At 35.8% G+C, this 17,623-nt stretch overlaps 1 protein-coding gene and 1 pseudogene across 2 annotated transcripts; one reads left to right on the top strand and one right to left on the bottom strand.

Moving 5' to 3' along the window:
• The first annotated feature begins 705 nt into the window (after nucleotides 1–705).
• Nucleotides 706–6,837, top strand: LOC113287700 (annotated as a pseudogene).
• Nucleotides 6,838–7,189: 352 nt separating this feature from the next.
• On the bottom strand, nucleotides 7,190–12,386 carry LOC113287701 (choline transporter protein 1-like). Of its 2 annotated transcripts, none has more exons than XM_026536519.1 (10): nucleotides 11,919–12,386; nucleotides 10,822–11,192; nucleotides 10,346–10,491; nucleotides 9,819–10,002; nucleotides 9,278–9,351; nucleotides 9,083–9,196; nucleotides 8,526–8,882; nucleotides 8,024–8,287; nucleotides 7,706–7,933; nucleotides 7,190–7,586 (listed from the first exon to the last, which is right to left on the bottom strand). In XM_026536519.1, the coding sequence occupies exons 1-10, from the start codon at nucleotides 12,116–12,118 to the stop codon at nucleotides 7,392–7,394; spliced, it is 2,133 nt and encodes a 710-aa protein (XP_026392304.1). In that variant the 5' UTR covers nucleotides 12,119–12,386; the 3' UTR covers nucleotides 7,190–7,391. The 2 variants fall into 2 exon arrangements, with proteins under 2 accessions (XP_026392304.1, XP_026392305.1); XM_026536520.1 differs by lacking the exon at nucleotides 11,919–12,386 and adding an exon at nucleotides 11,607–11,740.
• Nucleotides 12,387–17,623: the final 5,237 nt, after the last annotated feature.

The raw sequence follows: 17,623 nt of genomic DNA on the forward strand, positions 1-17,623 counted from the left end.
ATCCTGCAGTGATGCAGATATGTTTTGGTTGAAACATATTTGGTCTTTTAGTTTAGATCTGATACTGTTATTGCCCTTGTTGTCACTTGGAATAGTCAAAATGGTGGATGAACCTCTTGAATCTGTCAAGAATTGGTGGAGTAGTAATATCTTTGATGGTTGTTGTATGATCTGTAAACCCCTTTGTAATCGTACCGATTTTAAATCGGCCTTATCAATGTGATTCAAATTTTATGAAAAATAAAAGTCTCATGAATTCGCGTCTTCGAGTTCGAGTGCAATAAACGCTTCTGACTTAGTTAAAGTAAAACTCATGAATACACCGTACCATTGACATGCATTGACTCATGTGTAAATCATCAACTCTCCCTTACCCTTTTCTCTAGAAAAGCCAAAATTTCGTTGAAAATGTCCAAGTACTTCCGATTTTGAATCGTTGGATTAGAGATCTGAAGATATCTTACCCGCTTATTGCCCATACGCGCTGATGGACATTTCATGACTAAATTACCCTGAAAGCGACTACGGAGAGAATGTGGAAAGAGCGCGAACTGAATCTTTTGCTTTTATTGTTTGTTTCATAATAAATATATAAATGAAGATAATAAAAAAAGAAAAAAAATGTATTGAGCCTTTTTTTTTATCGGAAGCAAGGATTTTGTGTTGCCACCTAAGCCATTTCTATAAATAGGTGAACACGGAAGGCACAATTATTCAGTTGTCTTTCGAACTTCTCTAGGAAGATAACATTTTTCAGAGAGAGAGAGACAGTGAGTGTTAAATCTGTTCCCGTTTGAAGTTTGAACCCTAAAACCCTAGTGAAGAGAGTAAGAATCTCTTCTTTCCTTTTCAGATTTTAGTTTCTGAATCTATTTGTATTTGTAGTGTAATCGCATTATAATAGTACATCTGATGATATCAATTTGTTATTTCATTAAAATAATTTATCACACATTTTCATTCTGGTTTTGAAAGAATTTGACATAAAATTATGCATGTGTTGAACAATTTGAGTTTTGATTTGTAGACTGTTTTTACTCTGATTGCTTGTCTTTTAAAACAGAATCTGAGTTGGATTCTCCTAGTTTAGTCGCTTATGCACTTAGATTGAGTGTCAGTATTGTTGATCGGAGAAGACTTTCTGTAATTTGTAGATTTATTTCTCTTAGACTAGGATTTCTTTTTTAGTAACATGAGTTTCGTGGTTCAATTGATTGATGAAATTGAGAAATTTAGGTTTTCTCATGGTGATCTAATTTGTTGACATGGACAACATTCATTTGCATGGTTTGGTTTGGAAACGGAGATGAAGAGTTATTTGGACGGTCTAATTGTATGCTTACCGATGAAAAAATAGACAGATTATTTAGATTGTTGGCCAGGATAGTCAACCGGAAAAGATTCTGTCACTTAGAACACTACCCAAGTTCATTATGATAAAAGCTTTTTCGGGATTGTCTTATATCATTTTTTTTCCTTATGTGTATGCATTTGCTGATCTTTAGAAGTTCGGAATTGGAGAAGAGTAAGAATATAAATTTTTTTTGTCTTATCCTAGCGACTTGTGCTGGTTCATGATTGAAATATCAGAATTAGGCAATTGGTGTGTTTTGTGATTTGATGCAGTTACAGTGTTTGCTAGAAGTCTAAATCCAAGTCATATTGTATGTTCATCGTCATAATTGTTGCATGTATACACTAGTGCAGATTGAGCCATCCCATTCAGTTCATATTCAAATGAAATGAGTAGATTCATATTGATTTACATCTTAATTATTTTTTAAGATTTTGTTTTCTTCCTTAGGTGGAGATGGCTAAAATAGAAGCATCTCCGTCTCGTACATTGGACTATGACTTGGAGGAAAAGAAAATATTGCAAGTGTTGATAGATGCATTCAGTTCATCATTCACTCTCAGCGAGATCTGCTCTGCATTTTGCAAGGCTGGTCGTAATCCAGATATGGCTGCTGAAATTCTTTATGATTGCGAGGGGAACAATTCCAATGCACCTGTCCCTATTACATTTGAAAGGGAAAAAAGAAGTACATCATCATCAGAACCCTTTCCTGAGAGTATTGCTATCAATTCTAAAGGATCGAAATCGATCCCTATCACATCTGAAAGTGAAACAAGACGTACATCACAATCAGAACCCTCCTGTGAGAGTGTTGCTAACAGGTCAGGTTGTGCAGACAGGAATTCAAAAGGATCAAAATCGAAAAAGCTGTCTGTTTCCATTGGCACTGTTTCAAGTGTTTTGGGTAAGCGGTATGCTACAACCAACACATCGGCAAATGTTCCTGTGAGAGCAACTAAACCATTGAAAGTGGAGATTAAGGATTTTTGGTTGATGACCTCATAGATAGAGATGTTTCATCAGATTCTGCAGCAATGAAGGACCAGATGCATACGGGGATTGAGGAGTTTGTTTTTAAAATGCTAGGAAATGATGGGTTTCAGCTTGACATGGATGTCATTCGAGAAGTTCTTGGTAAACTAAACTTACCTATGCTCTTTCTTGGTTTGTCTTGCTTCTTAACTTCTCTAGTTTAGGCTTGCCGAAGCCATGCTTTCATTTTTCACTGGAAATTAGTGTCTTGTCAGGCTTGGTTTATATAACTGTTTTCAGCAGCAAATGAAGTACTGTGTTTAAATGTTTTTTTATCTATCCATTTTACCCTGCTTTGGTATCTCTTATAAAGTCCTTGCCGTTTACTGCATTTGCGGCCAAGGTGATGTTTGTTCTTCTTCTTAAATCAAATCCTATTTTGTATCACTGTGAACTTCCAGGAAGGGACACAACAATGTACTGCATAAATTGAATTGTAAACTAAACCCCAGGAGGGGTGGTCCTTATAATTTTTGTGATTGGGAAACATTATTTTCTATTGTTGGGCTAGCTTACTTGTTGACGAGTTCGGGGATGTATCTATTTTCTATTGAGAGCAACAATGGAGATGTTTCTATTGTTGGGCTAGCTTACTTGTTGACGAGTTCCATGAGTTGGCTTATGAGAAAAAACTTTTAAATCTGCCACTTATTTTTGTTCATTTCCTGCCGAGTCATTGCTAAACTGGAGTCTGCTATTAAAAAGCTTTGTTTCACATGTATTAGTATGATCTTTTCTTTTGGGATAGTTATCCATGAAGGAATCCCACTAGGTTGTCATGGTTAGTGGATAGTTAAAGGAAATCCCAGAGTCTTCCTTATTATTGTAGCAAAGATTTGTTGCTCGAAACATGACACTAGTACATGCATCGCTAATATAACCTCTCTTGTTTATTTTAAAGGCAAACTCCCCGGAAGAATTCTATCAAACAATATTGCCAGTTTCAGCATTCAATACGTATGCAATTGATTCCCTCACCTGTTTGTAGAATATGGATTATGCATGTGACTAGCTTTTGTGCTGCACCTATTCGTTTATTCAGTGTGATATAACAGCATCTTATCTTTTACTGTTTGTTATGTATGTCTTAACCATTAAATTATTTTTTATCTTGCATTCCTTGTGCACCAGATGTATATATGCTTTAAGTTTCCAAATAATGCACTTGCATATTTGCATGGGGTAAATTCTCTACTAATGAACTTTCAATGTAATTTGCAGGTGCTTGTGGCTACGACGCAGAAAAGGTGTAATACCTTGTCTCCTATTAACTTCATTTTTTAACCTAGCTTGACAATTTTTGTATGATTTCTTTAAAAATGAAACATAGGTCATATTGAAGTGCATTTACTTAGGATAATAATTACTTTTTATCTGAATGAAAGGTTAGAAACATGAGAGTTCTGTCATTTGCTATGACTCTACTGCAATATAGACCCTGTGGTACCAACCTCATTAATTATTTTATTTTTTGATATGTTGGATTGTAATGCCTTTTGTTTTTGGCTCTGTTGGGGACCAATATTATGACTTTAATCGCTGCATCATTCAGGTAAATGCTTCTTTTGAACTTGCAACATCTTTCTACTATCAGTATCATTTGCATGCCTATAAGAACGGTCTTATCTTTTTGAGTACTGTGTAATGTCGTGTTTTCACTTCATTGGTCCACATTATATGTAGTTTTTGGTAAATATGTTTTTGAATTTACAATTATCTTTTGCAACGCAGAGCATGGAAAGATTGACAGATCTTTCAGCTTTGAAGATGAAAAACGGTAAAGACATCATTGGCAGTTCCACCCCAAAGGTAAATCTACTAGATTTTCATGGTCATGATTGAGTTATTCAATAGTAACTTCTTATACTAGTTCCGGTCAACTAGGAAAAGGATATGTTTTACCTGACAGGGTCTGAATATTATTTCCATCATGTTAGGCCTTCGCTACACTATTTGTCCTCGTGTTCTTATTTTTCTAAGAAACTAGTTTTTATGTTTTCCCTCGAAATTAACTTTAAGAAAGAAATATAGTTTGCTTATTCAGGATCATTTTGAAGGATGGCAAGCTTAAGGATGTTTATGAATCGAGAATCGTAACCATTTTCATCCAAATCTTTGGTTAATCAACCAGTGGTCTCTTTTCCGCTATATGTGAGGATGTTTGTGTAGGATAGTTTATATTACTTCTTGCCCTATGTGCTCCTGGAAAATCAGTCTATGGTTTGTTGTTTGCTTATTCACAGTTATGTCCACAGATTGCAGAATCTTCAAAGTTAAAGTCTTCCTCGTCAGAAAGCTCCGAACAGATGGACTTACGCCAGAGGTATGTTTATTGTACTAGCTTAAGAATCTTCTCTTAGTTTTAGTGGTAATATGTATTCTACTTCATTGGTGCTAGAGGAGTAACTTTCTCATTATTTTGCAAAAGATTTTATTCAAGCGGATGTATTAACGAGCTAATTAACACCTGAAAATGAATCAACTAGCCGAGACAAAGAGAGATATGATCTTCAAAAGGAAGTGTTAGCATCGCTGTTTAATGTCCCAGAGATAATTGATGAAGACCCTAAAAGAGTTAGCATAGGTCGATGGGTCGTGCAACCAAGGCCAGGCCGAAAAATTGTAACTGAACCTTATAAAGACACTGAGCATTCGACTGATTTTTTAAAACCACTTCAAGAGAGTGATGATGGTACGTACTTCGATCTCTGTCCTTGATGCTGCCATATCATCTTTTTGTTTAGGCAGTTCCAGGTACATTTTGCAAAACCACAGCTTTTAACGCTAACTTTATATATTTTGTAACTTAAATCTGCCTACTGGTTTTAAAATTCAGATTGTCCATTTCTTTCTCTCTGATGTTAAGCGACTGCGGTTGAAAATTGACTTCATATATTGGGAATATGGTTGCTACAGTCTGATTTCACTCACTGGATTATCTGTAGAAGCATCCTCAGTTGATTTTGGAGTTTATGTATTTTGTGACTTAAATCTGCCTACTGGTTTTAAAATTCAAATTGTCCATTTCTTGCTCTCTGATGTTAAGCGACTTTGGTTGAAAATTGACTTCATATATTGGGAATATGGTTGCTACAGTCTGATTTCACTCACTGGATTGTATCTGTAGAAGCATCCTCAGTTGATTTTGGAAAATCTCGAGAAACATTATAACATATAATATCATAACTCCATATCCCTATAATTTATGTTTGAAACGTATTTTTATTTTACCCGTCGTTTTGCTAACTTCTTCATACATCTTTGATTAATATGATCATGCAGAAAAGGACGACAGGTATAAAGTCCTTCGCAGAGTTGCAGCGGAGCACTGGACCACCATGAAGGAGTATTTTAAATCCGTAAGCAGCAAACTCCAAAATAATAGTAGAAAACTTAGCGGTTATTCCTTGTTTGAATATGAAAATTGACTAAATGAGGTTCTGCTCACAGGCGTTCGATGCATATGCTAAAGGAAATCTTGCCTTGGCTGAACAACTTAGGGAGGAGGTATGTTTTTTAGTTGTGCAGGTTGCACACTTAAATTCGATTTTACAACTCAAAATTCTAATATGAAGAATTTTGGATGTCTAGGGACAAAGTTACAATAAGAAGGCCCGAGAAGCAGATGAAATGTCCAACCAACTGAATCTTGTACAGAGGTTGGATCCCAATATCTTTTACCTTCACTGTTAATTCCTGTCAGAGAGATGATAACTGATAACAAACCCACTTAAATAAAACCGAAAATTGCAGAGAAGAGAAGGAAAGTTATGTGACACCTGTTGATTTGCGTGACTTTGATAAAGGGGAGGCAATTAGTAAGATGAAGTTTTATCTTAAAACCCATTCTGGTATCCCGGGTAGGTAACTCACAATGTTAGATTTATAATTTCTTGATTTATTTAGTCCTGTGATATGAAAAACCTTTTTTAACCCCAGGTCATCAACTGAAGGTTGTGATCGATGATGGTGATACTAAGAAGGCTTCTCGGAGAAGAAGGGTAAGAGAGTCGATTTGTAAATTATTTAGTTAAAAATTCCATGCTTCATTTGCAAATGGCTTGGATCGTTGTGCTTACGGAAAATTTCCTTCAATAGACTTAATTAAATAAATTAGACAAGATTTTAGTTATACCTGCATTAACTGAAGTTCATCTGCATTAACTGAAGTTCATTCACTAATTGAATTCCTTCCTCTAAGCAGGTGCTGAAGTTGTTGGAGAAGGAATCTATGAAATGGACCGGGGAAGGAAATGAGGGAACCATATGGATTCAAATGGATGAAATAAATCCGACAGAATTGAGCTTCTATGGAGAGAAAAATGCAAGTGATGATGATGAATGAGTAGTTCTATCGGGGAAGCTTAAGACAAATTGGTAAAAGAATGGGATTGCTTTTGGTGGGTGGAGACTTACTGAACATATTAACGTACTTGAAATGAAAAAAACAGCCAGTGTCTGAATCTTTCAATATGAGTTCGAGCGATATTCTCTGTTTCTCTGGACTCTTTTACTCTAACCGAGAACTTAGGAAAGAAATTATAGAAATCCAAAGAAAAAAATGCCTAAAATTCTTCATGTTGTATCTGATGAAACTTAACTATATTAAGTTCATAAATATATGAAAATACTGGTAGTGACTTTTTATTGTCAATGCCAACTCTCCCTCTCCTCTCTCATGCTTTATGGTGTCAAACTTCACCACCAATTATTCTTTAGTGATTCAGTGAACTGTGATACTTCTACCTGCCGAGGTAGTCATCATAATGAGATATAAAGGAACAAGGAGACAAAAAGAAGTAAACAAGAGCAGATAGTAGAATTTTTGAATTAGTAAGACAGTACCGTTACTCATTAGCCAAAATTACCATGTCCTTTACTGGACACTGGATTTGTATATCATTCGCTACTATATATACAACATGGCCTGATTACAATCCCAAGCTTTCTAGAAAAGGGTTGGAACAAATGTTGGAGACAGAAGAGACGCCAAAGTGGTCTTTCAAGAGAATCCCTGGGTGAGTCTCTGCACCTCATTTTGCTCGTTAAGTGTTTCCATTAGAAGCGGGGGAGCGTATTGAGCAGTTCCTTGATGTTCCTCCGAATCTTGGCAGAATGATAGAATTATCGTATCAATTGACATCTCCACCACAGCAAAGAAAAGAGAAGCAACAACATAACCCAGACACCAAGTGACCTGCAGTAACATAGTCAATGAGAAATTTGTCACTATTAGAACATATGTCGAACAAAGTGTAAAGGTAACTGGATCCATCCATAACCCATTGTTTTTGGATCAAACTAATAGAAGCATACCAAAACTGGGAATAGTGGAGAAGAGATTTTGTTATGTGCAGATTTGTATTTGTGAGTATCCAACATCAAGAACGCAAATAGGGCACTCGCGAGACTGACGCACAACTTCCCTAGGAAAAGAATGACATCACCAATGACATTCACCCTCCCAATTCGAAGAATATGATCCATAATCAGTCCTGTAGCAATTGCAGAAGATCTAAAGAAGGTCTTTCCAGTTATCGCAATCTGTGCGTATCGGAAAAAATAATCATTAAAGAAAAGTGAGAAGTTCAAACTTTGAGGTCACTACTAATGGATACACATCTAAAAGCTTACCATTATATAGGCATTGCGGTTAACAGATCTGACAGTCCAATTGATGCACCCAAGGCAGCAACCAGAAGAACCAGATCTCACTTTACCAACCCATGATGTTTCATATGTGGAATCACCACCCTTCAGCTTGCGACGAATTGATTCAAGCACATAGCGGACTGAAGCAATGAACGATACGATCAACGATCCAATGGCCACAGATCCCAAATTGTAACGCATCAGCCGTTTCATTGATGAAAATACTGGAAGAAATGGAATCTCTTTCTGCACCCCAAAGACAAATCACATTAGACTTAGAAATAATACTAAGATATTATCAGGTGGCACCAAATTTATAGTACCCAAGAAAGTTTCCACACATTTTCAAAATCGGAGAACCAAACCACAATGATATTTCAGTCAGAGAAGACTTCTACTATCAAACGTTTCTTCATATGTGGGTGAAAGTTTACGTGTGTGGGTGTTGAATTTTAAACTCATAAATTCGAGTGCAGCTCCTTACCGACGTTTGATCACGAGCCCAATAATATGAAGCCACAGAACCCGCAATAACAGTTGCAGAAAAGGCGATGAAAAACTGTGTTGCCCAGTAGCAGCCGAACAGATGAAATAAGATGGCAATAGCAATATGAGGAGTATAATGGATGCTGTAACCGCAGCATCTATCACACATTACTTTTTTAGATTTAAGGTCATAGGCACAACAATCAGATTTGCAGTCATTCTGGAGGATCTGACCGGAACTAAATAAATGAAGAGCTGCTGAAAACCAGAACATGTAGAATATTGCAAGGAGAGTATACGGCATGATAGGGAATATTATCAGTGCTTGAACCTCTCCAATGACCTTTGCAGCAACCTGCGTGACAAAAAAAAAAAAGTTAAGTGTTGCATTATACTATTAGAGAACTCCATGTATTTTTGATTGGCAGCTGCAACACACTATTCCCAAATAAAAACAAGGGCACCAATGGAAAAATAAGGGGTATTTAAATAATCCTCCCAACAGACTAGAATGTGGACCAGAGTCCCATTGAACCGTTTTGTAATATTACATACCTTCAGTACAGATGTTGCCATTAGGATCCTTCGGATAATAGCCAGAGATGACAATACCGAAATGGCCATTACAATGGTCATAAAAACAGCAGCTGCCCTGATGTGATTTTGTTCCTGAGAATTTAGAAAATATTTAGTGAAACGGATGAACGAAAGAGCAACCCAACCAAAATATTAAGTGATTATTTCACCTACCCTTCCAGATACATGAATGTAGGGATCATCCTCACCAATGATGGGGGTGATTGCATCATTCCCAATCCATCCAGCTAAAAGATGATTGTCGAAAGGTCAAAAGTAATCCATTTAGAATCAAATATACCATGAATTACATTATCAAAAATTTCATTAACAAACTAGAAACAGTGGATAGACATTTGTCAGATGGGGGAGTTCCAACAAATGTAGAAGGTTTTCTATGCCATACTTGTTCCTCCTCCTCCCACAGTGTTATATAACTAATAGCCCATGAATATTTTGTCAATCTCCTGATACATCCAAGTGGCTCAATTTTTCCATTGCGCAAACTCAAGGTATATATATATATATATAATAAACTAAAAGGTAACAACTTCAGATAATGAAGCAAACTTCTACCTTACTGGGATCTAATGAGTTTTTTACACAATCACGAGATGTAACTCAATTTTTTGCCCATCTCCGAGATGCCTGAATCTAAATCATAGGATAAAGAAGAAATTGAAAATGATGAACTATAAAAGAAGATATTCCTGACCTTTTAAGTAGTAAAACATTGTGACTGATATGATAAGAACATTAAAGACTGCAACTGTTATCCATGTCATTGCAGCAACAAAATACCGAATCATCAACAACCAGAAAACTGACAAAAAAAGTGGCAGGATGCCTCCGCAAACAATCAGCACTCCCCATGATTTTCCAACATCAGCTACATATCTCTGCACGAAAAAAACTTGTGGCGTCAAAAAAATTAGAAGGAATAAAATGAATGATACATTAGTATAATGAACATGTACATCCAATTAGCAGGACTTTACATTACAAATGTCAACATTAAGATCTATGGCTCAAAGATCACACCACCAACCAAATGTATCTCTATCGAAGTGTTACCTAAATATGGAGTACATGAACATAACATACTGAGCAATCTTTTTCCATTTTAAATACAAAAGTGCAAAAAAACAACATTTGCTCTCTAGTGGCAGTTCTGTGATATTTTAGACATCATGCAAATGGCAAAATAACAAGACTGGGGTATAGCTTAAGAAAATTTCCAACCTTTAAGACGGCCGATCTAGAATTGATGGACCTGTGGATAGCGTTATCTATTATGATAGACTGATTGATGCTTATTCCACCCATCTGCTGCCATTTCATTAAAGACGCGTTTGATGGGCGTGCAATAAATTGGCAACTCCAATGAACTACGAACGAAAGAAAATAGAGAAGACAGATGAAGTATCCACATATTTATTAACTTAATAACTTAACAAAAGAACCAAAGACTAAAAGTTGATAGTACCAAATTCAGAGTAGTGTTGACAACATGGCAATTAGTAAACATATAATGAAATTCTGTCGATCTATTGCCATTCCATTATTTAAGAAACCAGTTGGTATTTTCTACCAAATTTTGACAAACTAAGTAGCCATACAAGTGAAAATATACCCAATAAGGCAATAAGCAATAATCTGGCTGCTTGACAGAAGTGTTATTTACATAAAACTAGGACAACAGGATATGCATGACTTACCATTTACACTTGGAAATATGACAGGATAGCAAGGACCTTGAAGCTGAAGGGAGCTGTTCCTCATTTCCGGAGTAAGATCCTCATAATAGTCATAATTTTTATTAATCCAGACATCCATCGAGTCCTTATCTGCCATTTCTCCTTCCGGATAGTCACAGACCCAATTAAGAGAGTTAGAGTCTTCAGATGGATACGGGCACTCCATCAAGCAAATGCTCCTCGCATCAGCTAGCTTAAATTGGCTGTTCTTTAGACCACTTTCATATACTTGATTTGAGTTTACCCAGTATTTAATTTGCAATTCACGAAGATCAGGATTCCCATGCTTGTTTCCACAAACATTTCCTTTGTAATCCAGACCATAATTCAGTCTGCCGTCATAAGTAAAAGCTTTATCAGATGTTAAATATAACCGTTCACATTAGAATATCTAGCTGTAACTAATCTGGCATTCAAATGCCCATATAATCTGTAAAATGTATGTTGCACCTTGTGGAGCTCTGACCCTATGGCTGAAATGTGGCATATATATGAAGGTTAAATTCCCAAAAATTAATTTGAGTTAAAAGGGTTTAATGCCCTCTTTACTTATAAGAGCTAAGGAATAACTGGATGCAACCGAAGAAAGTGTAACTAAAGTAATCACATAATCATTACCAAAAATGGACTAAGATTTTCAAAACTGATTGAGAGATTTCTTCAATACACATGAGAGAAATACTTAAACCAAGTGATATGACATTCAAAGGCATGGATAAACATCATAACTTAAGAAATTAACCTACCCAAATACTAGGATTTTAGTCTTCAAATACAAAACACTGCCTCTAGCTACAGCGTTACACACGAAAATTGGCAATTTTTTGAGAAGGGAGGTGCTTCTAAAACCAAGTTAACAAGCAAATTTCCACCAACAATGCTCAGCAAAAAAGTCACATAAACATCAACAGATCAGAAAATTGAAAACCCATCTTACAACGAGATAGAAAAACATCGTAAAAACTCAAAACAACAAAATTGGTTAGCTCCAAAGAACTAAAAGAACACTCAAACAGTATAAATAAAAAAATTATAAAAAAGGAAGAAATAAAAAGTACCTTAATGGATTTCCTTGGTTAAATCCAAAGCTGGAATTAACAATCATAGCAATCCAAAATGCAATAAAAAGAACAAGAAACACTATATCTCTACACTTTCTATTTCCCTTAATGATCCCACGCATCTGAGCATCTCCATCATCTGATGTAGCTGATGATTTTGGATATCTCCCTATAATTGCCCCTAATGGACCACCCATCTCTCCAAGAACTCAAAACCCACCTCCCAAGAGATATAAAACAGATGAAGCTTGAAGTGAGAGAGAAACACACTGTTTAAACCCTCACCAACAACTCAAACCCAGACCTACCAAAGAGGAAAGGAAGATGAGACTTTTAACTGAAAGTAGAATAAGCAGAGAACATAAAAATGAGGAAGCTTATATATATTTATTGAAAAGTAGGAAAAAAGAAAGAGCTTTGGGGGAGAAGATGAAGAAGTAGATGAAAGAAGAGCTTTTAAGTGTGAGATAGTGTAAAACGGGATTTTGATTTTAAGATTTCATTTCATTTTCTCAAAGTTAATTAATTAATGTTTTCTCATTGGAGATACAAAGACAGTACTGCGGTCCAAGTAGGATTAAGGTTGCTTTTTTCAGGACTTTGGGGACTCCATCACTTCATTGGCTTCGCTACAACCAACTCGGCTTAACTCGAGCTATAAGATTTGGATAGTCAATTGCATAGGCCTGTGCCACAATAGGTCTCCTGACGCTTGAGAAAGATCCTGCTTGGTTTGAGCTCGGCTAAGTCAAAAAGTAATTTTCCCGGAAAATATCGACAATAAAAAACAAGTGAGGCACACACATGCGTAAGTTTAGGGTGGCAGTGGGTAAGAAACTGAGAAAGAAAGACAAAAAGCAGGTTTTGTTGTCTTGAAAAATGGGAATAAAAAAGAGCAGTTCTGCACTCACCGTGAATTTCGACCGTGAAATTCACCGAGTGAAACAAACTTTTGGGACCCACCACCAGGGATTTATAGGGGCCATCAATGTAGAGTTTTCGAATAAAAAAAGGATGAGGGAGGACTGGAGAAGAAAATGGTCGTCTCATCTCATGTGTTTTTCGTTCCTTCTCCATTACATGGGGATCGGCATTTATGTAGGTCCCCACCAATATGAAGCATTTTAATTATTTTTTTTTGCTACTACCTACTGTACAGTACTGGTTAGGGCTTAGGCCTGTCAATGGAAGAATATCCGTCGGATATTTAGAAATCCGATATCCGACATGTTAAGCACTACCGGATATTCGATATCCGATAATATCCTATAGGATATCAAAATCAGATATCGATTCCGATAGGCTAAGCTGTCGGATATCCGATAAATATCCGATAGTATCCGGTTATAACAAAAAAGCTTAAAAACCCTTGTAAAACATTTTCATAATTGACACTTATGGGATATTTATCCGATAATATCCGATAATATCCGATACTAGACTCGAAATTAGGATAAATTATAAATAAGTTCCTATACTATCGGATATTAACATTTCGGATGGGGTCTAATCCGTTTCCGATATGTTAAGGAAGAAATATCCGACAAAATATCCGATATCCGATAAAACGGATAAAATCCTATATGATCTCGAATACTCGGAAACGGATACCGGATATCGGACAAATATTGACAGGCCTATTAGGGCTGTCAATGGGTACCCATTACCCGAAACCGGATCCGGTAGATTTGGGTCCGATTCCGGGTCCTAAAGTTGGACCCATTAGCAACTTAGGACCCGATGGGTAATTACCCGATTGGACCCGAATCTAAACGGGTCCAAACGGGTAATACCCGTTGGGTACCCGTGGGTATCGGGTACCCGTTTACTCATACTTTTATTCATGTTTTTGCTAGTTTTAGCTTTGATATTTTACTCGTTTTAAATTTTTCTCTTACATTTAATTTTTATTTAGTACATTAATAAGAAATAATAATAAATTTTATAAAAGTTATTTAAATCCAAGCCAAAAAGAGACAAATATTAAGTTTTTGAGGTTTTTTTAATAGTTTTCTTAAGACCCAATGGGTACCCGGGACCGGCAGGTACCCGGGACCGGCAGGTACCCGGGTATTTAAACGGGTCCGATTCTGGGTCCACAAGTGTAGGAACCGGACCCGGAACCGTTAGGACCCGGATCCGACCTTTATAAGTAGGGTCCGGGTCCGGATCTAGTGATACCCGGGAGGACCCGGACCCGTTGACACCCCTAGTACTGGTTTTAGATTTATTTTTATTTTTCTTTAAATCATGTATTTATTAACAAAACTAGCCATAAAAAATTCAAGGTGACTGTGGTACAAAAACCCCACTCAAATGTTGGGATTCATTAAAACTTCATCTTAAACTAAACTGATACAAAAACTCAAATTTCAAAAAATTGATACAAAAACCCAAAATTTCAAAATTGGTTTCATCAAAATTTATGATGAAATCAAAAATTGGTTTCGTCAAATTCTATGAGGTTTCATCAAATTTTATGATGAAACCAAATTCTGGTTTCATCTTTTGTGTTACTTTTGTTTTGACGGGTTTTTTGTGGATAGGTAGTGACACCTTTGGGGTTATAACTCGCGGAATGATTTATTAAAGAAATTAGGAGGAAATTACACGCTGGTATCTAATATCCATGGAGTCGCTGAGTACAATTTGACTAATGAAACTTGGGATTGCATGTTCCCATATTTTGGTTCCAAGATTTCTTGTCTGGCTTCCATCCGTTACGTGATTAACAAGTTCGTCTGTCGCTTGGTTTCCCTCTCTGTAGTTGTGTTGGATGGTTGTGTGTGGTATGTGATTGATATGATGCTTTATTTATGCTATCATTCTCTGTAAAAACCACGGTGGTGTTGTAGGTGATGTAACAAAGCGCATTGGATTTTCATAATCTGTCTCGGAAAGAACTCTCATCCATTGTCTCTCTGTCGCGGTTCTTGTGGCTAGCAGCAGCGACCATGTTTTTGCAATTAAACCAGTAGTAATTCCTAGTGGTTGCGCGATAGCCATGATTACTTTTGCTTCTGAATTCCTACAAATGAAGCCCGCCCCTGTAATTCCTGGGTGTCCTCGGGCAGCGCCATCTATATTGATTTTTATCCAATCCAAGATGAGGGAGGACCATCCTACTATTAATGTTTTTTTTGTTATGTTTCCTCTTAAAGGAGTGAACGTTGGTAAGTTTCCCGGAAGGATCGGTGGTAGGGGTTCTTAGGCCCATATGTACTCTTGTTGTTGCTTTAGAGTTGAAACTAAAACGTTATTTGTTGTTGCCTTTTTTTTGTAGAAGTATTATGTTTATTTACGGCTTTAATCATAAGGTGTGGAGGTCATAAAAAAAACATGCCACTTAAGATTTAAGATTTTTACCCACCAAAATTTTATCTCCAGTGTAAAGGTTAAAGTCCTTGGAAAATGTGACATGGTTAGAACTTATATGGAGTGGAATAAAAAGTCTATATAAAACCTTCTCCATAACCTTGGGTTTAAGTCCACGTCATTGATTTTTCTCTATGTTAATTTAAAGATTGTAAGTTTTTTTTTTTTTTTTTTTATAATTTTGATAAATCTCATATGTTTCATTTATGATAAAATAGAGATTACATGGACTTCAAGAACATCAAGATCAAAGATTGAAATACAATTAAAAGATATTCACAAAGAGTAATCAGTGAAGAGAAGTAACGAATTACCAACAAGAGTACCAAGCAATCCGAAGATTGAAAGAATTGTTTTTAGATTATAATCCAACTATTTTGATAAGGTTTTTTCTTCCTGAAAAAAAGATCTACTCATAAAAATATGAGAGTAATATGCCCAAAGTCTTGAATCTTGATCACCAAACTTGAACTTCCATCCAAAATATCCATTCAAATTACAAAGAAACGCCATGACAGCGCATAAAAAATCTCCATAAAGGAGAAGACATAAACAAAAAGGGCAAAAAAAACCCACAAGAACACCATAAAATCTCCTAAAAACAATTGAGATTGAAGCAAACAAATCTAACCTAAACTATTAGTTATCTAACAAAACAAGAAAAAGTAAAGAAACCTGCTCAGATCTAGCCCGAAATGGACTAGATCTGAGCAGTAAGCTTTAATGGTGGTGGGAGGTTTTCTGGGTTTTGAGAAGGAACTAGAGAAGAGAGAGAATATTAATCATATCTAGCATTTGCTTAATCAGACACAATATTAGATAAAATCTTGGGGATTGGAGATGATTTTTGTGTTGAAAGGTCCTAATTTTATTTATTTTGTCCATATGTGAATGACCTCCACAATAAATGTGTTATTTAGACCTCCACATAGGATGATCTCCACCCTTGACATTGGAGATGCTCATAGATTATCTTCAATGCAAGGGGTGAAGCACTTAAAATAGCATGACACATAGGATTTAAAACTTTTCCAAGTAAGTATTCATCTCCAATACAAAGGTAAAGGTCATAATAAAAGATGACATAGCTAAGTTGGGGTAAAGGAGAAAGCCTAAATAAGACTTTCTTTATTACCTTGGGTCTTAAGTCCACGTCATCTTTTGTATCTAAATTCAAATAAAAAGTACTCCCTCCGTCCCTATTATATAGGAAGAGAATGAGTATTCTCCGTCCCCATTTATGAAAAAAGTCTAGTTTTCATAAATGAATACTTTCCTAACTTACCCTGAACTTATCCCGATACAAATATTAAATAATTCCAGATATATGTTCTCTATCTTATATTTAACTAAATTGTATAATACTCATACACTATAAATAAGGGTATGTATGGAGAAAAATATCCTTAGTTTTGGAACTCCGTTTATCTAATGAGACAAAGAAAATCCTAAACTCCGCCTATATAAAGGACGAAGGAAGTATTAGATAAGACTATGGGGATTGGAGATGAAATTTAGGTAAAGAGTCTTTATCTTTATTTATTTTTGTCATGTAGTAAATGACTCACAACCAAAATGTGCAAATAAAACCTCTACATAGGATGACCTTGACCCCCTAGCATTGGAGATGTAGATTTCATGGTCATTAACGGAAGATCAAACAATTCGGAATGTCTCAATAAAATTAAACGAAATAAATCGGGGTATACTTTGTGTTTTGTAGGATGCTTGGATGACAAAAATAAATACATAAAAAGTAGAGTAAATTATCCCGACTAGTTTTGGGCTTAGGTATTTGGGACCTACTAATTTCTTCTTCCAATTTATTTGAATGGATATGGAGTGTCTAAAATGGATGAAATTGGATGAAACGACCAATATAGGCTCAAACTACCCTAATCCTTTATAGGCTAAAACTATCCTACTCATTTAAATAAAAATCATTTATATTTTCAGAGGGAAAAAAACAACTAAAATTCTAAAACTAAAATTCTAAAACACAATAAACTTTCCATTTTCTTATAATCTTCACAAACCCTAATAAAAAAAATATAACCCTTTGTTAACAACGATTCGTAAGGTAAATCCCCATCAACCCCGTTTTCTTAAAACTCATTTATTCATTGATTTAGGCATCTAAAACACAATATTTTACAAATCAGTATCTCTGATCTACCTTAAGTTATATTGAAGCATCGTATATACCGATTATGGTATTTTCTTCGCATCCTTAAAGAACATACAACAAAATCAGCTTATAGGGTGATTGGCGTCTACCGATTATGGGTAAAATCATAATATAAAAAGTCATAATAGGAATCGATTTA

Source organism: Papaver somniferum, chromosome 6, assembly GCF_003573695.1.
Source record: "Papaver somniferum cultivar HN1 chromosome 6, ASM357369v1, whole genome shotgun sequence".
Lineage (NCBI taxonomy): Eukaryota > Viridiplantae > Streptophyta > Magnoliopsida > Ranunculales > Papaveraceae > Papaver > Papaver somniferum.

Coding starts and splice junctions, on each gene's coding strand:
- LOC113287701 (XM_026536519.1), bottom strand. CDS start 12,118: ATGGGTGGTCCATTAGGGGCAATTATAGGGAGATATCCAAAATCATCA. Junction 10,003..10,345: donor CTAGATCGGCCGTCTTAAAG/GTTGGAAATTTT, acceptor TTTTTCGTGCAG/AGATATGTAGCTGATGTTGG. Junction 8,883..9,082: donor TGGCAACATCTGTACTGAAG/GTATGTAATATT, acceptor TTTGTCACGCAG/GTTGCTGCAAAGGTCATTGG.